The following is a 22,669-nucleotide window of genomic DNA, read 5'->3' as shown; positions in this document are numbered from 1 at the left end:
AGAAACCTCTAGAAAAAAAATTCCCCGTGTTTACTTTGAGACTGGAGAGAAAAGCTCAGCTGTTACATAACCAGTCCATGTGGTGTAAGAATTAGAGATGGGCCCTAGAGATTTTTAACAGAGAGCTGTTGGGCACTCATTGGTTTGAGTATGGGAAAGTCCTCTCTGGGAAAGTGTCCAGGTCTGGGGTAGATACAGAAGAGTAGATACGGTTTCCACTGTAGGATACCCTTCCTGCTGCTGTAGCATCATGGCTGTTTGCCTGAACCTGTTTAGGCCTCTAGCCCAGCATCTAAGATCCAGAATGCTAATTCTTAGCTTCATTTAGCCCTCCTGAGTAGAAACTTTGGAAGGCAACAAATCAGAGCACAAGACAGCTGGAGAGGAAAAAAGGTTATTTCTAGTAATGCATGCGGTACTCAAAAGCTTCGAGCCCTGCTTCAGACTGTCTCCCAGCTAGTTGCTAGGATTCATGACATCAGAGGGTTTGCCTTTTTTCTAGCCTAGATTTATGATCTGAGTATAACAGAGGCCCTATATTTGGCCAGGTCAAGCAGAGACAGTCAACAAGGAAATAAAAGAATTGCAGTCTTCCCAGCTGTATTAAGCTTTTCAGAAAGAGTTGCCTTTGGCCAGGTGGCGCCAGGAGAGGGAAGCAGCACAGGGGAGAGGGTGCAGCTAGAGTTGACCTAACCTGAGTCAAAAACCCGGCTGTACTTGGGGTAGCAAGATTAACTCAATCAAGTTACTGTCTCTCTCCAAGCCTCATTTCTATATCAGATAGATGAACCCCACTTGATTAATAAAGTCTTACAGCAGGATGGGACACTGGGATAAAAAAAGGGCCCAAGGAAAACACAGAGAAACCCGAGTGCTCTGTGGAATGGATGGCTTTTGCTCTTTACTCATGGCAAGTAGGCAGTGGTGACCTCAGATGCTTTACAGCTGAGGATCCAAGGTGAGAATTTTCCCACTGAACTTTGGACTGGCTTCTTTTGTTGTGTTAGTCTAAAACTGTACTAAAATCAAAGGTTTATTTAAGCAGGAGATCTTATATAAGACTATTTCAAAGATTAAATGAAGGTCAAAACTATCAAGTCTTCATACACAGTTCTCATTACAGTTTTTCTTACTTCCCACAGTAATCTTCAGGGGTTTCTTTCTTTCTTTCTTTATTTTCTTTTGAGACAGGTCTCTCTACATAGCCCTGGCTATCCTAGAATTTGTTATTCATAGACCAAGCTGGCCTTAAATTCACAGAGGTCTGTATGCCTATGCCTCTGCCTCCCAAATGCTGGGATTTAAGCTTGTGCCACTGTGCCTGGACCTGTCTAAGAACATCTGATTGGATTAAAGAAGAAACATTAAAACTGGTGTTTAGGGGTGTTGAATCTTCTTACAAATAAAATATCATATACGGTAATTAAGGCCAGTTACTGCATCTTAAATGTTAGTAGAATTATGTTCTAAGTGCTGCAATTCTTTCTGTGTGTGCTGTGTGTGTGTTGGGCTAGGGGGAGCACTGCCATCTGCACATACTGTAGAAGCCAGGGGTTGATGCAGGTATCTGCTTCTATCAGTGTCCACCAGACTTTTTTTTTTTTTTTTTTTTTTTTTTTAGCCTAGGCTGGCCTCAAACTCGTGATCCTCCTGCCTCTGCCTCCTTCAGCAAATCCTACTGGCATGCACCACCACAACCGGCCCACCAGACCTTTTTTTGAGGCAGGATCTCTTACTGAGCCTGAGGTTTACCACCTTGGATAGATTGACTCACTAGGGAGCCCCCAGGATCTACCAGTCTCCACACCCTCAGTGCTGCCGGGCTCATAGGTACAAGTTGCCATTCCTGGCTTTTTAACGAGGATATTGGGAATCTGAACTTAGGTCCTCATGTTCATACAAGCAAGCACTACCTACTCAGCCACTTCCCCAGCCCCAGTAATATTATTTTTTTCTTGAAATATTTATTTAGTTTTATTTATATGTACATGTATCTGTGTGTCTGCCACATGATTTGTGTAACTGCTGAGTCCAAAAGTAGCACTGAGTTGAAATTGTAGGTGGTTGTAAGCCAGGTAACATGAGTGCTGGAAACTGATTCCACTCTTATAGAAAAGCATGAACACACTTAAAGACTGGGCCATCCCCCGGCCCTGCTGGTTCTTATTCATAAAGAGAAAAAGCGCAGGTATTTGTAGCAACTGGGAAATTTCAACCAGTCTCTTCTCTCTTCTAATGCTTGAGAAAAACAAGCATTTTAGATTGGGATGGGCTTTTCTGTCAGCAGATGAAGAAAATGAATATGACTTGGGGGTAGCATGTTTGCTGGCCGTGCATTATAAGGCCCTAGGTTTTATCCCAGGCACCATTCCTCCTCACCAACAAACAACCAAACAAAACCCCACAAGAAATATTTATCTGTCCCCAGGCCAGTGTCTCCAGTGTGAAGATAAAGGAAAGGAAGGATGGCCAGCATGAGTGAGTAGTCTCTGAAAGGCAGGTCTGGAATGTAGAAGGTGGCAGTTCACGGCTCACAGGGCTTTGGACTAAAAGCATTATGGTGGCTGTGGTTGCGCCTCAGTGACTAGAAAACTTGCCAGACTTGCATGGAGCTGTGTACTGCATAAAAAGACAGACACTCAGGAGGAGGACGCGGGAAGATCTGAAGTTTAGAGTCAGAGACCAACCTAGGCTACCCAAGGCCCTGTCTCAAAAAGAAAAAAAGGAAGGAAGGAAGGAAAGAAGGAAGGAAGAAAGACAGAAAGAAAGACAGACAGACAATGGGGGGGTAACTATAGTTAACTAGAAATTTAAATACAATAAATTCAACTTATTTAAACCTTCAAGAGCTCCTAAACACACAAGATGATATTTCAACTGGGGCTTCAAGAATGAATATATTGGGTATCTATTCTCTGTCTCAGAAAAAGAGAGGCTATGTAGCCCTTTGCTGAGAATTTCCATTTAGGAGATCTTGGGGTTGGTCACCAGTGCGTCTGTCCACTGCGGAAGCGCTCATCTCTCTCATCTCTCTGCTTTCCTTCTGCAGAGGAGCTGCACCAACTTCGGGAGCGCTACCACTTTCTGAACGAGGAGTACCAGGCCTTGCGGGAGAGCAACAGCAGCCTCACAGGGCAGCTTGCTGAGCTGGAGAGTGATAGGTATAGCCAGGATGCAGGAGCACTGCAGTCCCTTAGGCTTCCCCAGAAGACAGAGGCTGGGATCATGAATATTTCTCTGTTCCTGGAAGCAGGGTGTGGAGACCTCCCAGGAGCAGGCTCAGAATGCCACCAAACTGTGTCAGAACTATAGTTAAGTGATCTATAAAATGCAGTTTTCCTCTATTCTTGGCATTAGAGTCTAGCTAGCTCTGATTTTTATTAGATCAGCCGAGATCCCTTTGTCGTCCACACAGATGTGATTCAGTGTAGTGGCATCAAACAGCCTTCCGAGTGCTGTGGCCATTTAATACAGTTCCTCATGTGGTGGTGATCCACAACCATAGAATTATGTCTGTGCTACTCCATACTTTTGTGATTTTACTACTGTTAGGAATTTCAGTGTAAATATCTGATGTGCAGGACATCTAATGTGGCCCGAGAAGGCGTCGTGACCTGCAGGTTGAGAACCACTGGCACAGAGCCTCTAGGTTATCTGTGTCTTGACATCAGAACCAGCCTTGAAACCAGCTAGGTCAGTCATCATAGAATGTTACAGAGTTAAAATGCCCATGTAGTGAAGTGCTGGAGGTTTTATGTAATCTTCTAAACATGTTCATCTGAGGGGTGAAGCACAATAAAAGGCTCTTTAGTAATGTTGGCCTAACTGGAAGCACTGGGGCTGAGCTTGCCTGACAGGTGATACCAGGCAGAAAGAACTCCTCCCAACAGAGCCCTGGGTTCTGGATTACAGGACACGAAGAGCAACAGAACGATGGTTGGAATCTCACATGCTAAGGAGTATGATATCCTCAGAGTCTCAGACTTCAGAACTGGATTTCCCAGAGCCTGACCCTGTGATGCAGGTTTTGCGCCAGAAGCTGCTGGGAGCTGAGGAACAGATGCAGAACATGGAGGACAAGGTAGGCGACAGAGGGTGGAGAGGCAGGCTCCTGCTACCATCTCTCTGACCTTTCTCTGGCCTGTAGGGATAGAGCTAACAGAGGAGCCCTGCACTATAGGAGGGTATGGTATAGTCACCTGTCAGGGGATGACATTTCAATCAGAAAATGGACCAGATATTTGGTAGTGGTCTCATACAATTATATGGATGCTGAAAACTCTTACCCATACAGATACTGTAGTACAGCATGTTACTGAACATGAGTGCACATAAGCCTGCTGTGTGAAGCTGCCAGATGTGTGAAAGGATGACACATGCCATTGTTACATAGTACAGTGACTGAAGAGTGCTGATGTTTTATGTTTCTACCACACTGTGTTTTACTGTTATTTTAAAAGCCTTTATTCTTAAAAACAAAAGCAAAGAAAAAGTGTTCATTATAAAACAGGATACCAGAAGGGCAATGGCGGTTCACATCTTTAATCTTGGCACTTGAGAGGCAGAGGCAGGCAGATCTCTGAGTTTAAGGCCAGTGTGATGAGGTCTCAGGATGTCCAGGACTACACAGAGAAAGAAACCCTATCTCAGAAAACAACAACAAAAACAAACAAAAAGACCAGGATGCCATGTTATACTGACAGGATCTTCCAATATCTTGTATTTGTTGTCTCTATTGATGGCATTGTTTTCATTTGTGCTTAGTTCACTGTCAAGGTATACATTAGCATCCCAGGAGTAGTAAAACACAGTCACAAACACACGTGCTGTGCTTATCTAAGTTTGTGTAAGTGTACTCTATAATGGTCACACAATAATTCACTAGTATAATGACAGATTTCTCAGCATGAATGTACATTGTTATGTGATACCTGACTAAATTCTAACCAAAGGAATGACATATTTTCCTAGGTTGGGGTGTGTGTGTGTGTGTGTGTGTGTGTGTGTGTGTGTCTCATCTACTACAAATCAGCCCCATTCTGTTTCCCACACAGTGTAAGAACCTGTATTGTGAATTAGAAGAGCTACAGCATCACCGCAGAGCCAGTGAGGAGGAGCAGAAGCGGCTGCAGAGAGAGCTCAAGTGTGCCCAGAGTGAGGTGCTCCGGTTCCAGACCTCCCACAGCACCCAGGTAAACACCGCCAGGGGGAGGAAGGGCAGCAGGGCTCAGTCACTGCCTCCAGGGAGGCTGGACATCAGGAGTGAGGCTGAACTCTGCTGACTCTAACCCTGTGACCAGACCCCAACAGCATCACCCAAAGCTCCTGCATATAGAAGCCACGTGGGATGGCATGTAGAAAGGTGTCATTGTTGAGTGTCTTCATCACTGAAGAAACCCAGCCATAGATCCAGAGAGCTTCTTCTCAAGGTCTCTGCATCAGAAAAGTATCACAAAGGCCTGGATAGGGCCCTGCTGCTTCTTGAGAGTAACTGCTCTACCCACGTCCTCCCTACTACAGAATGAGGAACTGAAGAGCAGGCTCTGTGCCCTGCAGCAAAAGTATGATGCTAGCCAGGATGAACACAGTGAGCTTCTGAAGGTGCAGATGCAGCTCGAGACTGAGCTCCAGCAGCTCAGACTCCTCAGATGCACACCTGTAGAGAGCCAGAGTGAAAAGGTAACAGTGCCAAAGGGAAAGGGACAGTGGAGGGGCCAACAGCACTGGCCTGAGGTTTGGGGATATAAATAATAGTAACTGCAGAGTTGGGGATGGGCTTTTGGTAGACTCCCTGCCTAGAGTACATGAGGTCCTAGGTTCAGTCCCTAGCATTGAAACAAGACAAAAGGAGACAACTGGTTTTTGAGTCTAGTGTGGTAGAACATATCTGTTATGACAGCACCGAGAAGATAGAAGGAGAAGAATCAGGAGTTCAAAGCCAGTGCCAGCTGCATAGACTGGATTTTATGAGATTAGATTATATTTGTTTATAAACAGGCAAGCCAACAAGATAACTGCCTTCTTCAGGTTCTGCATAGGTGGGAGGACAGATGGCCAGTGAGAGGAGGAGGTAGTCTGAGTGGTCAGTGGCTGAGTCAGGAGAAGAGCAAGGTCATAAAACCCAGCACCACTACCCAAAGCCCCCTGCATGCAGGAGTTAATGTGCCGGCTCCAGAAGCTGCAGGCTCAGCACCAGTGCAGTGTGAATGAAAAGGAGCAGCTTCTAGAAGTCCAGCATCACCTGCACGACAAGCTGCGCTGCCATGAATCAGAGGTGCATCGTCTCCGAGACATGGTGGACTGCTTGCGAGAGAAAAATGAGAAGGTAAAAGGAAGGCCAGGCCAGGAGCACATAGCCAGGCAAGATCTTCTGTGAGGGTAAGCGGAGGGGGACTGCTGGAGTTCTCTGGAGGATTGCTGCTGAAGTGGACCCAGGACATGTAGAAAGAGTGCTTTTGAGATACCCAGTTTCCTTCTATTTTAAACCAGAAAATCATTCTACAGAAAGGAATTCTGTTGCTTCCTTCAGGAGGAAGTCTCACAAGGTCAGGGTGTCAAGCCTGTTAAGGATGGGTCTGTTTGGGTCTCCCTGGCTGGGATGAAGTTAGGGTTGGAAAGGTAAGGGGCAGAAAGCTCTAGAGTGAGGCAGTAGTTGTACATGGGATGATGGCTTTGCCTTCCCTATTCAGAATTCAGGGATACACATCCAGCTTCAGGAGATGAAGGGATTGTATCAGTTCAGCAGGGATGAGCTGGAGCGTCACAAGCACATGTATGACCAGTTGGAGCAGGACTTCCTGCTCTGCCAGCAGGAGCTGACAGAGCTCAAGTCCAACCAGTCCATTTGTGAAGATAACGGAAACTGCTCGAACAAGGTAATTGTACTTCAGAGTGCTAAGTGCTTCTAGTACCAGCTTGGGAGAGAGGAGAAACAAAGACAAGGGATGAGGTCACCCAACTAAAGCAGAAGACAAAGGCAGACCCATGTCTACTGGCCTTAAAACAGTTTAGCTTGAACTTGACTTGAATAAAAACCATAGCTTAGTAGATCAATACATTTGATCTCAGTATGAACATCTGTTTTTCATATGACCCCATATATATATATTTCTACATTAGTATTATAACTGTATTGATGTCTCATCATTTGAAGGGAGGCACATACACATATGTTTAACTAAATTAAAAAGGATTTCTGAAACAGGTTGCAGGTGATTTTCAGGGTCTGGTCTGTACCCAGAATGCTGATTTGAGTATTGGAAGAGCCAGTGCTCTTTTAGGATGTAGTCAGACTTGAAGTAAATTCTCAGATCTTGAATTTTGCTTCAAATTAAACAAAAAATGCTATCTTTTTTTTTTTAATGGAGAGGAGTGCTGAGACAGAGACTCAGTGTTTAGACTAGGTTACCCTTGAACTTGTGGCAGTCCTCTTGCTTCCACCTCTATTGGTCAGATTACAGGCATGTACCACCATTCCCAGCTTGGTACAGAACAATATTTTTGTCTCACTTTCTTGAAAAAAGCAATTCCAGTAATGATACATAAGAGTTTGTTCAGTTTTCTGTGATGTCTAAGATGTCAGTCAGCTTTTGCCATTTACCCTGCTGAGCACTGTCCGCCCTTGATTGTGATAGGAACTGGAGAGGAGTGGAGCCCCGTGGAGAACAGGCATGAGTCTTGGGAGATGGTGAGGCTGGTCACATTCTGCGAGGGTGCTCTGGCTCCTGCCTCTCCCAGTAGTAGACTGTGTCCTGAGGGAAAGGCCTTATGATTTAGAGGACCGAGACGGTTGCAGTCCAGCTGCCATTTCATCCCAGGGCTTGCATTTTGCCCGCTTTCTTTACTCCCCCTCAGTTGAGAGACCCACTGGATCCCTGATTTGCTTCAATTCCTCTTACAGTACTATAGCTTACAAGAAGTGAAAGACGTGCTGGTGTACAAATCACTGAGATTTTCCTTGATTTTAAAATACCTGGTTCTGAGAATCAGCGGCCAATATAGCTTTAACTCAAATTCAGCAATGGCTCCTATTTTACTAAAGGTTTTACAATATGATTAAGACTAGGGATGTTGCTCCATGGTAGAGCACTGGCCTAGCATGCATTAGGTCCTAGGTTCAATTTCCAATATGGGCAATAAAAGTAAGGAAAACAAAAATAAGAAAAATTATGTCCAAATTAAGTCATTATTGAGGAGGTAAATAAGTCTAAAAATAACTGACAGGGTGACTTGAACTGGAGTGCAGGGAGATGGAGAGAGTGTGCCACAGGAAAGGGCTGGGGAACAGAGGGAAGGAAGGAAGGAAGGAGGGAAGGAAGGAAGGAAGGAAGGGCATTGAAATCACTGCTTTTCAAGCCACTTTCTGGGGGCATGGCAGATGAACTTAGAACATAGACATTGAGAGTACAGGTGGAGTTCTCAGAACTACCTGATGGGGTCCCCCACTTAGCATAGAGGTCTGGTCTGCACAAGGCCATCATCAGTCCAGGGTAACTGAACAAGGAAGAGAGGGGACCTAAAAAGTCACAGGAGGCAGGGAGCAGACAGTGCTCTGCCAGCCCCCTAAATATACCGTCCGTAGTAATCATGCCCTACACTCCTCCTGACCCATAGTGTGATGCACTGCTGGCCAGACTGACAGAATTGCAGGACAAGTTCAAAGCCAGCCAGCAGGAGATTGCGCACCTGCAGATGGAACAGTGTGAGCTCCTGGAGGATCAGAGGAGGCTGCAGGAGGAGCAGGGCCAGCTGCAGGAAGAGCTCCATAGGCTCACGTTCCCACAGCCCAAATGTGGTCTCTTACAGAAGGTACTCATGCCAGGGTGACCATTGATCAGGGGGAGGCTGCTCTGAGAAGCTTCCAGGTACAGCTGTCCATGGGGAAGTAAAAGGGAGGGAAGTGAGTATTTTCCTTTCTTGCCCGAGCACTTTTTCTTTTCTTACCATTCTCCCCACAGAGCTGATTTGGGTTTTTCTTGATAAAGGCTTTAAACTTTAAAATACATTTTATATTCTGGAATCTGTGCGGCATTATATTTTTAGCTGTTTGGTCCATCTGGAGGAAGTGCACCTGTGAACTGAAAAATATCCACACATTGGAATCTTTTTTTTTTTTCTTTTCAATTAGCAAGGTTCCATGGAAGGAACCCCTTTCCCCAGAAGGGCTATGTGAAGCAATGAAGAGATGAAGCCCAGCAGGGATGGGGCCAAGGAGGGCATTTTCCCCTTAATCATCACTTTTCCTTCCTCTTTCCTACTCAGAGTCAGGAGCTGCTTTCAAAGTTGCAAGACCTGTGTGAAATGCAGGTGCTCTACCAAAACATGCAGGACCAACAGAGAAAACTGATACAAAACCAAGAGTGTCTATTAAAGGAACAATTAGAGGCACACAAACATCTTCGAAATTTCAAAGAGTCTAATTTCCAGGAAGTGTTGGTGAGCCCTCAAGATGTGAAAGGGCCTAAGTCTTCCAGTTGTGAGAATAAGGTAACCACAGCAGAAGGAAGGGATTTGGTTCTTGTAAGTACAACTCTGTGACAGGGAAAGGGGCTCTGTGGAAGAGTTGCATCAGGAAGGCCTATTTGGATAGGAAGCAGGGTGAGACTGAAGCCCTAGTTAGGGTCTTCCATGGGCTCCAGTGCTCAGACACCCTGAGTATCTCACCCAGAGGCACACATTCTGGTGTGAGGTTTGGGTACAGAATGATTTTTTTAAGAGCTGAAGTGAAGGCAGCATCTAGAACAGAGTTTAGGTGGCCCCAAGGTCTGTCTGACTACTGGATTCTGTCCCTACAAAATGGCGTTTTTCAAAATATGTGGAATCAGTTCAGTGTTTGTTTTGATTCCTCTGGACTAGCCCTAAATGTGTCATCTTTTTGTATGGGCTGGAAAGTCTACTCCATTTTCAGAGTTTATAACCTTTTGAGTCTCCATGAACAAATGGTAGCCCCAGTCATCTCCAAGGAAGCAGTTGCAGCAGACGGGTTCATGGCACTGTCTACACTATTTTATTAAACCTTGGGTGATGCTAGGAAAGCCAGGTTACAGGGACTAAATAGACAAATCATTGTTTCTCAGGCACTGTCAGGTGGTCATGCCTGTGAGGTAAGATGGCTGGAATTTCTATACAGATCTGTTCAGAGTTGGGCAATAAATTTGGTCCAAGGTCTCAGTGAAAGCAAGAGCAGGTAGACAGTTTCAGTTCAGGCTGAACCTACCAGTTTTAATATTACCATGAACAAGGAGAATCAGGAATAGAGAAAGTCCAAACTGTGGGACTTCTTGATCATTCCAGGGTGTCAGATATCCAGGCTGAGAAGCCTGGGTAACATAGAAATTGGGAAATCACATATAAACGGTTTCCTTGATCAATTATAGCTAATGCTGAATATGAACTCGAGGTATGGAAAACATACTCCGGGCAGAGGGTACAGGGACTAGTGAGGAGCAAGACCTTGATTCCAAGCCTGCATCTTCCAAGAAAAAAACTGATAGTCACATTTGCAGCTGGGCTGATTTTACCATGAGGGGTGGTGGTAGAGAGGACTGAACCCAAAGGTCAGGATGAGTACACGTGACTTAAGTGTGGTAGGGAGCCAGGGTGTTTGTGAGGTTCGTCTACACAGCTTCAAGGAGGAAGTTATGCCAGAGTACAGAAACCAGCAGAACAGGAGCCCTAAAGTCACTTAGTATCTGCCCTGGGGAGATGTTTTCAAAGTAGCAGAAAGCTGATCTATACCAGTCTCCTGTAGGTTAATTCAAAAACAGTGGCCTTATGAAACAGAGGTGTGTGTACCCTTTTCTCAGGTAAGCACTCACATCTGCCCTAGAAGAGGGGCAGCTAAAAGGACTGAAATATCTCACAGTAATGGTGATGTCTCCTGCACCCCCTGCCTCTCCCCCCCCTCCCAGTTCAAAGTGCTTATGGACCAGCTGCAGGCTCTACAGGAGCTATATGACAGCAGTCAGAAACAGCAGGAGGTGCTGCAGCAGGAACATGGGCGGCTCATGGAGGAGCGGAGGAGGCTGCAGGCTGAGCTACAGCTCTGCATGGAAGAAATGCAGCTGCTCCAAACCCAGTCCCCCATCATAAAACAGAGTCTTGAGTACTGCAGGAGGAAGTCAGGCAGCAGGGCCCCCAGCACTGAGAGCTTCCACAGGAGTTATGACAGTACCATTGAGGAAAATGAAGGCTATCAGAAGAGTTACTTGAGCTCTCAGCCCAGCAATGAAACCTTCCTCAAGAGCTATGAGAGCACCACCAGTTCCAACGAGGCCTTTCAGAAGAGTTACTGCTCCAGCAGCACAAGTGTGTCCTATAAGAAGAGTTACGGCACTGCCAGTAGTTCTGAAACACTTCACAAGAGTTATGCCAGCAGCAGTACTGATGAGGACCCGGCTGAGCCTGAAGACTTGGAGGTAACCATTGCCAGGTGATTGGTCAGGCAGGAAAGATGGGTTCCTTATCTTTGAAAGAAACATCACCAGGGGAAGGGCATATGAATGAGATAGGAGTAGGGTCAGAGCTGCCCTGGAAGACTTCCTGCAGTATGTAAGACTTCTGCTAGTGATTGTCCTGCTTCCTCTTACTCCTGAAAGAGGTGGCCTGATTTGGACAAAGACCCCAGGGTTCAGGACTTTGAACATAGTCATGATGTTCTTTATGGGAAGAAATAAAGCTCTCCCCCCCCCCCAGGCAGCTCCAGGAAAGGGCCTAGCAGAGTGTAGGACAGAGATCAAGTGCTCCTTGGGGTGCTGTCATCGATCCCCACTCTCTGCAGCACTTTGAGGAAACAGTGGCCAAGGTGCTGACCAAGTTGCAGGCAGTGAAGGCCCTGTACCAAGTGAGCCAGGAAGACCATTGCCAGCTGCAGGAGCGGATGACCAGGCTTCTGGAGAAGCAGAAAGAACTGAAGGAGGAGCTGGAATGCTGTGAGAAGGAGTTGAAGGAATGCATGGAAAACTCTGAGAAGCCTGCAACTCCCCAGAATGACAAGTGTGAGGTAACCGTTGCCAGTAGCAAAGATCCTCCTGGAAGTCCCTAGAGCCATTTTAGAGAATGAGGTGTGAGGGTGAGGGGGCAGGGAGTCCGCTGCATCTGATGGGCATTGCTCAGGTGAAGGGCATCTCTCCAGTGATCACTGTTGCTGTGACGTACTTGTCATTCCAGTCGCTTTCATGGCGTTACTCTCTCCCCTTTGCTGCTTCTAGCTTTCATTATTTTGAGTGCATTGTCTTTTTCCCCCCAACTAGATTATATGCACTTTGAGGACAGGACTCTGATGAGCCAGGATTCACTGTCCAGTGGGAGAATCGCTGTGTGTGTGTTTGGGAGAGATAGAACAGATGCAGAGAGTGATGGCCACATGAACCTATACTGATTAGTACTTACTGAATAGACCATGTGGTGCCATCATCCCAGGAAGACAAAACCTGAGATTAGGAGTCAGGGTTTTAACTTCGTACATTACCAGGAAGGAGTTGCAGGTGCCACACATACTGCCAGGTGTTTTCAGCAGTTCCCTAAGTAACTAACAAAGGAATGAAGTGGGTGAAATAGGAGTTCCTGGAAAGAGAATTAGTAATAAATGCCTGAGTTTCAGAAGTGGTGGCACTCTTGTAGTTATTCCCTAGACAGGTCATGATCAAAAAACACAATAATATTTTTAATTTAATAATTTTTATCATTCTAGATGCAGATCTTCAGGTATTTCAACTTAGGGGGAAAGCTATCTGTGAAGCCTCTTAGGTTTCATTGCCTTCTTGAACTTTAATGTCTACTTCCTTGTGAGCTTTAGCAGGGATATCTGTGAGACAGTGATTCCCTAAGAAAAACCCGGGCTGACTGGGTGGGGCTGCTGTGGATAACTGGAGTCCCACTACCAACAGATCAAAGAACTGCAAACTAAGCTGCGGGAGCTGCAGCTGCAGTACCAGGCTAGCATGGATGAGCAGGGGCGGCTTCTGGCAGTGCAGGAGCAGCTGGAGGGGCAGCTGCAGTGCTGCCAAGAAGAACTCCGTCAACTCAAAGAAAACAGGTCTTCTATTAGCTCAGAAGCCAGGGGCAAGTATGTCAATAAGAATATGAACAAGAATGCCAATGGAGTTAGAAATACGAAGTTGAGCATGACATGCTCAGAGGATTCATTTGAGAATGAAACGGTGAGTTGCAGCCTTAGAAGCCAGAGAGGCAGTGGGTGGGGGAGGCCCTGGGAAGAAACATCACTTCCACTAACAATTCTAAGTCAGGCACTGTGAAGAAGTACACTCTTGGTACTGCTAATATCTACAAGAGTTCCAACTTTGGCCACTTTGATGGGTGCTATGGGGAAAATACCCAACAATTGGTTTCACTAGCCTAAGTCCATCTCTGGGACCCTTGCTCTTCCTGGGTTACATGATCAAAGCCCATCGTTACACGATGAAAGACCAACTAGACAGAGAGAAAGGAATTTATTTATGTGAGAGGATTGGCTGTGGTAAGAATTTCTAGGAAGGGAGGAAGCGACAGTGGAGGAGCAAAGCCCAAGAATCTTGAATTATGGTTATCTGCCTGAAATGGCCTAGTGGTCAGATCTGGTTGCTAGCTTAACAAACTCAATATGATTGCCCTCCACATTATTCTTGGAAAGATTAGTTTATAGTTCCAAAATACAGTCTTCTACAATGGAACTCTGATGTGGTGCAAGCAGAGCTTTCTGGAGGTAGCATAGCCCTGTCTGGAGGGTAAGATTTATTTAGGTAACAGCAGCCCCACCCTACCCTGCCTCCATCCTGCAGAATCTGGATGTGGTGCTATACTACAAGGCCAGCCAGAGGACATTAGATGAGCTAACGAAAGAAGAAAAAGAGATGGAAGAGGCAAGAAAGAAAGAAAAAGTAAAGCAAGCCAGGAAAGAATTGTGCAAACTAGCTGCTAAGCCAGCAGATCCTAGTGCAGAGCCCGAGTCAGCAGAAGATGAAGATGGAAACTTTGAAGAGTACAGAGAAGGGGAGGATGAATCTTGTGAGACTGCTGAGGAAGGCAACCCTCTTAAGCTTTCTGAGAGCAAAAAGGTAACCACAGCCTAAAGCTAGACCAAGTGGGAATAAGCCTGGTGCTCCGGTGCTCTGGTGCTGAGGAGTGGCCCTTCCATGAGTACACCAATACAAGATAGAGGCCAGTGAGCACCTGTTGGACAAGGGAATGGGGAAGGAGTTGGAGAGGGCAATCTTTCTGAAGAGAATGGCAGGCTTAGATTAATTGGCTGGAGCCATTGCACAATGACTGCCTTTTCTCAGAACCAAGGTAGAGGTCATGTGTCTTTTCACTTACACTGTAGCACTCTGTCACCTTTCTATATCAGCAGTGTCCCCTCATCCCTCTCCCCGACACAAAGGACCTTGATGGTGTAAGCCCTTGTTCAGCACATTTCTGCCAGCCTCCTTCAGCAAGTCAGTTCATCCTGTGGTGCCCTGTGAGAGTTAACCTTGCTTGTACCCACTGGGTTTTCATCTCACATCATAGGATGTGAAAGTTGGACTTTGGGAGTGAACAGGGGTGATGTTGAAAGTTGCAGTCCGTGCAGCAGGGACACTGGCCAGTCTACCACTGCTCTAACCCTTAGTTCTGGATCTATGAGAGATTGGAGAGAAAGTATCTTGGGGTACATGCAGATGACATAGGTAAGTTAGCTGCTTACAGAAGTATTTGCATCCTGTAACAACTGATACATTTCCATTGGTATGTATCAGCTGAATTCCTTCTCTGAGGTTAGTTGGCCACTAAGTCCCCAGTTGACGGTACAAAAAATGTCTCTTGTAGTGGGTTATCTACACTTTATAGATACCTGGAGTTTTGCAGTTCAGTCTGCATTGCTGGTTCATGATCCAGTATTCAGTTTCCGTTAACAACGAGATGGAGGATTGTTACTTAAGATACAAGCAGGAGTGACTAAAGTCTTTCCCCAGGCCAGTGTTTCTTCTGAACTTACCATGTTCTACCACAGGCTGGTTCAGAGAGCGTAGATTTCTTGCCCTCAGGGACCACTTACCTAAATCTAAGCTTGACTCTAGTACTCTAGAGTCAAATACATTGTTGATGTCTGCACAGGTAGATGCCCTTTTGCCCCAGTGGGTCCTGAATCTTTTGCAGACCACTCAACTGGCATTCATGTTACTGCTACAAATTCAGTTTCTCTCTATAAGTTGTTGTAGTCAAAGAAGTATCCTTCTCTAGCCTTAGCTTATTGTAGTACATTTTGTCTCACAATGTATTAGATTCCTAGGGGATTGTAGAAACCAGAGCTCTGCATACCTCTAAAGTTGGTAGAAAGTAAGGCTGGCATGTGGCCTGGCTGAAGACTGGCTCTTCCTGAAGTGATCCTGGGAAAGTATCTACCCAGTTCCTGTGAGGAAGCCCACTGTACTCTCTGAAGCTTCACTTTTCTAGTGTCTGACTCTAGAAAGATTTAGGTGCAGGTAGCTTCTGCTTGACAAGATATGAGCTGTACATGATCTGGAGACCTAATTTGGATCTATCTACTGCTTGACTCTGTTTTGCAACTGTTCCAGGCTGCCAGTATGAGGAACTCCTCTGCTCTTCTCAAGGCTCTGGGAGCAGAGAAGAAATGCTACTTTTCCAGCTTATGTGGTTTTTAACCTTGGATTCTTCTCTCTTTCCCTTTGTTTTCTCATCTTCATTATCTGTTGGGTTTGTGTGTGTGTATGTGTGTCTCTCCATACAATCACGCGTCTCCCGGTCTCTCCTGTGCATCTCATTTGACATGTTGCAGCCATCCCCTGCCCCTGATCCCCCCATATTCTCCTTGCCTCTTGTAGGCCTGGTGGTCATATCAGCTCTGCTCTGGTGCTGGTGGGCTGAGACATCGTCCTAACCCAGGTACTGGTATTGCTTCCTCTCTTTCCTCAGCTTCTTCCTTCTCCCATTATACGATAGGTGATACTCAGGTCTGAGTTTTAGCCCTGGCTTTTTCTTATTTTGCTACAAAACATACAAGCTTTCTTGAGCATGCCATGATTGGTGTATGTAATGGACAGGTAGTTGGGGTGCTTACTAGATGTACAGGTTGAGTTTCTGTCTTTGGCTGGTAAAACTTGGATAAGCACATCTCTGTTGCTGCTGACAGAGATGCCCAGCTACTTCTGATGAGCGGATGTTTGCTTAAACTCTAGAGCCAAACATTTGCCATTTTAACCCAGAAAGAATTCCTCCCTGTGTTTAGGGAGATAGAGGAGGCCTAAAGAACTGTGGTCCTTCTGGTCCTCCGGAGCATTTGGATGAGTGTACCCTAAATTGGTCCCTCCCACCTTGATGGAAGTAGAACTGACTCCCTGCTGTACTATGTTGCTCACCATAAAAGTTCTCAAAAGTTTGGTGTTTCTGGTTACCAGAAAAAGATGTCAACAAAATCCCAGGGAATTATGTACAGTTACGTTTATTCTTTGGGGGACCAGATTCCATTGTAATTGGCCTCTCAAGCCAGGCTTCTGGAGATAGTGTGATGTTGCTGTAAAGTTTCTAATGATCAGAGATAGAAACATTCTCAGAAGTCAAGAGTAACGTGTTACGGGCACCTCTCCCTTGGTCCAGTTCATGTAATCTGGTCTGTTGACAGAATTGCCAGTTTAGGATGAAGATTGTTTAATGGTCTCAGGTAGGAACCTGAGGTTCTCCCTGCCTCCTGGAACCTGTAAGTTCTGTTTTGACTTTCTTCTCAGACTCTCCCAGCCGCATCACCTCTGTGTCCTCCTCTTCTGCCTCTTTAAATAAGTAAGGTAGAGTGGTTTAATGCAAAGTTTTAGAGAGACAGCTTTTGTTGATGGCACCCCTCACCATTTTCCCTTTTCAATTTTGTTTATATTGCATTTATTTGGAGAGCTGGTGTATGAAGGTGAAAAGATAACTTCTGAGATTCTGCTTTTCTTTTTTTTCCTTTTACCTTGTCCCAGGGATGGAACTCAGGTCATCAAGCTTAGCAACAAGGGACTTCACCTGCAGAGCCATCTTGCCTCCCCTCCCAGCTTCTTCTTTCTCTGTTTTGCCTTCTCACAACCTTCAGCCTTTCTCTTTTCTTTCTTTAAGGCCTTTCCCACAACAGTCTTTAGTTCTTTTCACAATGGGAGCTCTCCTTATCTCTCTTCCTCTCTGAGTACTTCCAGAAGTCACTTGAGTTCCTATGGAATGAGACACAAGGGATTCAGCCACAGCCTTTAGCCAGGCTTCACCATCCCCATCAGAGTGCAGGGAAGGGACTGTGGTTAGATTTTCTTGGAATCCTTGTGTGCCCTAAGCTCTGGCTGGGTCCCCAGTGTACAGCTTGTGCCAGGTCTTGAGGCTCTGTCGTTATAAGGCATTGACAAGTGCTAAGAACCTGACTGAGTCTGTCACCTCCTGTTAGCTTTGTCCCAGGGACGAAATCATGACTAGACTTCAGAGTCTTCGGTGGTAAATAAAGGATGACTTCCGCCTGCCTTTTTCTCGTGGAGTTTTTGTGAGGATTGATTGAGTTTGTTCCTCTGGATCTACATGGTAGAAACAGAGAACCTGCTCCTACAAGTTGTCCTCTGACCTCTATATGCACAACCTCCTTCAGTAAATAACTAATGTAATAACATTTTTAAAAAATTTTTAAAAATAGATTAATTTTTAAAATCCATGTGAGTACAAAAAAAGGCTGTGCTCATTCACATGGTGTGTGCTGTGTGCCAGGCACTTCTCTAGACACTCTGCATAGGTGGACTTAATCCCTGCAGCAGTCGTGAGAAAGCACTGACTACGCCACTTACACATGAAAACTAAACTGAAGACAACTGAATACAGCCAGGAAATTGTGGGTATGACTATAAGGAATTGATATTAACAGTTATAAAGTTATAAGGGGTGCTAGTATGGAGGGCTAACACCAAGAGGGGGGCTCCCCCTTTACAAAGGAATGAGGAATCAATATTAACATATACCTGTAATCCTGTCACTTCACTTAGGGAGGCAGGAAGATGGGACATTTGAGACCAGCCTGGGCTGGTTCCTGTCACAGAAAAAAATAAAACCAAACCCTCTTGTTGTTTCTTAGCTCTTTCACTGCTCCCTCCCTTATTCCCCCAATTCCCCTCCCCCCTACTTTGCTTCCTGGCTTTTTACACAGGGTCCCATACTGACCTAAAGTTATCTGTAGGGGAGGATGACCTTACACTCCCCACCCTCCTGCTTACCCCCCCTGGATTACTGTGATTATATGTGCATGTTACCACACTGAGTTTTGGGGGTTCTGGAGGTCAAGTCCAAGGCTTCATACATGCTAGGCAAGTATTCTATCAACCACGTTATAGTCCTGGCTCTACATTGTCTCTTCTCAGTCTGAGCACCTTTCATTGGTTGACCCCAGGGAACTGGGAAGACACACACAGCAGATTATACTGTTATCCTGTTGTACTTATGGGACCTCCAACCTTAGTAGTCCTCTTGGTGACTAATATCATTAATTTATTCATGTCTTGTTGCTAAGACTTTTGTGTATTGTGCACACTAAGTATCCTCTCCTCATTCTCTACTAACACTTGGTTGTTTGGAGTTCAAAGGCAAAGGTTTCTCTTTTTGTCTGTTAGCTGTAGTTCACTGCGCAGTGAGTGAGTTCTGTGGGGTTTTGTTTGATTGTTTATCCTAACCCTGTGTTTTATGTTTTCACAATACTCTTCTTTCCTGCTGGCTTGATTCACATCCTTAGGTGACAAGGCCACCTTGCCTTTCACCCTTGTGTTCAGCCAGATTTCATGGAAGGACCCAGCCTCTAGGGGCTTGCCTTGCCAAGTTCTCATTGTTCAGCAATTTGGTACTTAAGAAATGATCATAACAGACAATATTGATATCCTACTCTTTCTGCCTGTTGTCTGCAAGTACTACAAGGAAATCTTGTCAGACACCTTGCTTAAGTGAGTTCCTTAGTCTGTCAGATTGGTGACACATCTAGATGTTTGTGATTTCTCGGAGCCCAGAAGCTCTTTGGGACACCCAAAGAAGCCAGCATCGTCTATGTACACATGAACATGGGGCGGCTCATAGAGCCTTTAACTGTGGCTACATCTACAACAACAAATGGCTGTCCCTCTCCCTGCATCCTTCAGCCACCGGTGGCTCCTCAGCCACTAGAGCTGGCATATAGGTTTTTCTTTTTTAGGTTTTAGTATAGGATCCCATGTAGCCCAGATGGGCTTCAAACGAGCCATGCAGTGACGTGTCCGGATTACATGTGTGCTACCAGAACTGGAGTAAACATCTTTCCCAGATTACCCGTTTGTCTTGAGAGGGCCTGGCGTGTAGACCAGGCAGCAGCACTCACATGTGCTCCTGCTTCCTAGTTTCTATTGTGGATACTTCTAACATTAACTTTTTTCATTTTACATTTTTTGTTCTTAGCAACTGTTCCTATAAAATTGGGAGATTATCTTTGTTCTTCATAATTAGCTTAAATTTTTCTTTGAGATCAGTTATTTTTTAATCGAATATGTTAGCTTTAATGGGCTCTACTCCGTTTTTTTCCCTCAAGCCATCTTCCCCTTATGCTGTAACTTATGATTCAAAATCCAAATTCTTTAAAAAACACAGTAAAACAAGTAGTAAAAATAAGAACTATTTCTCTTATTTTTGTGTCCAAAAATTCTTGTTTCCTGAATCTTTTCTTATGGTGTGTTTTCCTACCCATGAATCATCAGGGTTTCCCAGCAGCCAGAGAGTTTAGAAACCTTATCACACTCAGTGCATGCTGCAGGATGTCATGCCATGACCTAGTGACTGAAGGGAGTTGGGGTGAGGAGTGTATTTATTGGCTTGTGACACTGCTGCTCAGGACCAATAGCAGAGTCCCCTGAATTTCTTTGAAGTGACACCATCTGACACAAAATCTCTGGCTACCAGTGATCTCTACTTCATTCTACAATGCATTTTATTGCTTCCTCTCATGCCCCTGCCCCTTAACTTTGCTCTCACTTCTCCATAGTAAAGTCCATGAGCTATGCCTGCCTTCTCCAAAGGCCCAGGTTACCACACCTCTTCTCATATACCTACATGAAGAGTCCCTGAAGGTGGGCCTGTAATCTTGCTTGTGCAAATAGGAATCAGTATTCGAGGCAAATCCAGCACAAACACAGGGAGAACCTAAGTGATCATAGTGTCCTGCCACAAAACTAGTGTGCTGTGGTGAAACACACGTTCTCTACGGTCACCCGGAGGTGAGAGAGGCTAAGCCGTAAGAATGTTCCTGAGGCAAGCCCTCTAGTAGGCGGTGATTTCTGACTTAACGAAGGGTTTGGGAAGAAGGCTTGGAACTCACTGTTTTTCTTTGGTCCCACAGAACCTGTTTGGGATGTGGAAGCCTATGGTATTCTTGGCTATTGCAGCAGTAGCTCTGTATGTGTTACCCAATATGCGACCACAGGAACCAGAATTCTACATGAAGTGATGGCAGACCTGGACCAGCCCAGAGGGCAGATCCCCAAAGGCTACCACCCTCACCTTTGGGCAGAATACATACACTGTGCCAGAGACCCCACCCCACCTATGTTTCTCCATCTCCTTGCCTCAGCCACTCAGACTGGAAAGGCTTATGGGAGTTGCTGGCTCTCAACCTCCTGCCTTGTGTTAAGAACCTGGGTTCCTTGTAATTAAATATCAGCCTAATTACACGAAACATTGTGTGACTTTTTCTTCAATAAATGTTTCACATAACACTGAACAGAGCAGTTATCCCTTCAACCAAGTATATCCCATAAGAGTCTTGTTTTAAATATGACTTTTCAGAAATGAGGTTGGTTCCCTCTGCTGCCAGCTGAATCACAGAGAGATTGATCTGTACCTATTTAATCTTATCTCAAGGAACTCTTAGGAACACAGAAATGGGGTGAACTGGGTACTCTGTGTATGGGACTAGGGGCAATGGGCAAACAAAAGATCTTAAGTTTCTGTGTCCTAAGATCTTCATGGGAGCCTTTATGACTTACCCTTTCAACTCAGGAGATTCAATTTGGGAGACGTTTTAATTAGTCAAGAGACTGGCAGCAAGCAAGACAGTTAATACTTGGACTGAAGAGAATTTCATGAAGCAATTATGTGTGAAAGACAGGAGAACCAAAGAAAAGTAGTTTGAATATGCTTGGCACTGTTAGGAGGTGTGACCTTGTTGGAGTAGGTGTGTCACTGTGGGAGTGGGCTTTGAGACCCTCCTCCTAGCTTTCTAGGAGACAGTCTCTCCTGTCTGCAGTCAGATCAAAATATAGAACTCTCAGCTCCTTCTACAGTACCATGCCTGCCTGGATGCTGCCATGCTTCCTGCCTTGATGATAATGAACTACAAGCTAGCCCCAGTTAAATGTTGTCTTTTATAAGAGTTGCCTTGGTTATGGTGTCTCTTTACAGCAGTAAAACCATATGACACTGCCTTAAGATGGAGGAGGAGGAAGGGACTTAACGCCTCAGGTCACAGTCCATTATTGAAGGGAGACAGGGCATGAAGTCAAATCATAACCAATGGAAGAATGCTGTTTGGTGACTTGCTCCCTGGCTCATGCTACTAGCTTTCTTATGTAGCCCAGACCCAACTGCCAAGGCATGGCACCACCCAACGTGAGCTGGGCTCTCTCACATCAATCATCAGTCACTACAATACCTCACATGGGTCATAGGCAACCCTGATCCTGGTGGGAATCCTTCCTCCCTTGAAACTCCATCAGGTGGCTTTAGGCTATGTCAAGTTGACAGCTAAAGCTAACTAGGATACTGAGCAAGCCTGATGACCTGTCAATCATCTGAATCCACAGTGGAATGAGAATTCCTGAAAGTTGTGCTCTCGCCTCCAGATGTACACCATGGTGTGTGCCTTCACTCACTTGACACACAAATAATACATTTTAAAAGCTGGCACCCTGAGAAGAGACCCTGGCAGGAGCATCATATCAGATCTATGATATGGGAAGTCTAGTACCCTTTCCTCTCATCAGCCATCCCAATGGCGTCTCATTGGCCAAACTTACCAGTTAACCAGAGAGCATATATGCCACAGTGATATAATCTTTCAAGGTTACCCTCCTGGAGCCTAATGTTGGACAGAAGAGTGAGATGTGTCTTTAAGGAGACAGCACCATGGCTAGGATAATTTATGCAGCTTCATATATTCTTTCACTCCCGTGAAGTTCTTCCTCTACGATTGGTCGTTCTCAAGAGTATTCTTCCATTCATAAGACCCCCAACTGTTTCCCTGTTTCCTTTAAGTCACAGTGAACAGAATGGCCCTTGAGACCCCTCTCTCTGCCTCTGTTGTGTGACAGACTTTTCCTGGGAAGACTCAATAGTCACACCCACTCACAACACACAGGTCAAATAGGGAACCTGTGACAGAACAAAGTACAGATCCCACCAGTCAAATTTGGTGAATCAATGAGTTTAATCGGGGCCATGTACAGGAATGGAAATGACTGAACGAGAGCTGCATCATGAAAGCCCACCCCAGCGTGCATGAGAGCTTACAAGGTTGGCAGTCTGGAGCACACGCTACACGGCCTGCGGGTAGCACAGCAGGTTGGTGAGTGTCCTTTGCCCTTGGTTCGATTGGTCCAAATTTCTTCCAGGCAACGTGGCTGCTCTCAGGTGTTCTTTGCAGCACACCTTGTCCGAGTCTTCTTGG

The 22,669-nt window shown here is 45.4% G+C and overlaps 1 protein-coding gene across 22 annotated transcripts in view; it reads left to right on the top strand.

Annotated features, from left to right (window-relative positions):
- Ccdc136 (coiled-coil domain containing 136) overlaps positions 1–20,680 on the top strand; it is a 32,955-nt gene extending 12,275 nt beyond the window's left edge. For 4 of the 22 annotated variants that reach the window (XM_076913603.1, XM_034518845.2, XM_076913607.1 and 1 more), the window contains 13 exons: positions 3,050–3,161; positions 3,913–4,081; positions 5,055–5,192; positions 5,521–5,679; positions 6,155–6,325; positions 6,690–6,875; positions 8,614–8,808; positions 9,262–9,486; positions 10,806–11,417; positions 11,780–12,001; positions 12,888–13,160; positions 13,779–14,054; positions 20,345–20,680. In XM_076913603.1, coding sequence (XP_076769718.1) covers positions 3,050–3,161; positions 3,913–4,081; positions 5,055–5,192; positions 5,521–5,679; positions 6,155–6,325; positions 6,690–6,875; positions 8,614–8,808; positions 9,262–9,486; positions 10,806–11,417; positions 11,780–12,001; positions 12,888–13,160; positions 13,779–14,054; positions 20,345–20,452 — 2,846 coding nt within the window. In that variant the 3' untranslated portion in view covers positions 20,453–20,680. Of the gene's footprint in view, positions 1–3,049; positions 3,162–3,912; positions 4,082–5,054; positions 5,193–5,520; positions 5,680–6,154; positions 6,326–6,689; positions 6,876–8,613; positions 8,809–9,261; positions 9,487–10,805; positions 11,418–11,779; positions 12,002–12,887; positions 13,161–13,778; positions 14,055–15,772; positions 15,880–20,344 lie in introns of all 22 variants that reach the window. The other 18 variants (XM_034518846.2, XM_076913610.1, XM_076913613.1 and 15 more) reach the window with 16 other exon arrangements.
- Positions 20,681–22,669: the final 1,989 nt, after the last annotated feature.

This window comes from Arvicanthis niloticus, chromosome 15, assembly GCF_011762505.2.
Source record: "Arvicanthis niloticus isolate mArvNil1 chromosome 15, mArvNil1.pat.X, whole genome shotgun sequence".
NCBI lineage: Eukaryota > Metazoa > Chordata > Mammalia > Rodentia > Muridae > Arvicanthis > Arvicanthis niloticus.
This window is presented reverse-complemented; position numbering and strand designations above follow the sequence as displayed.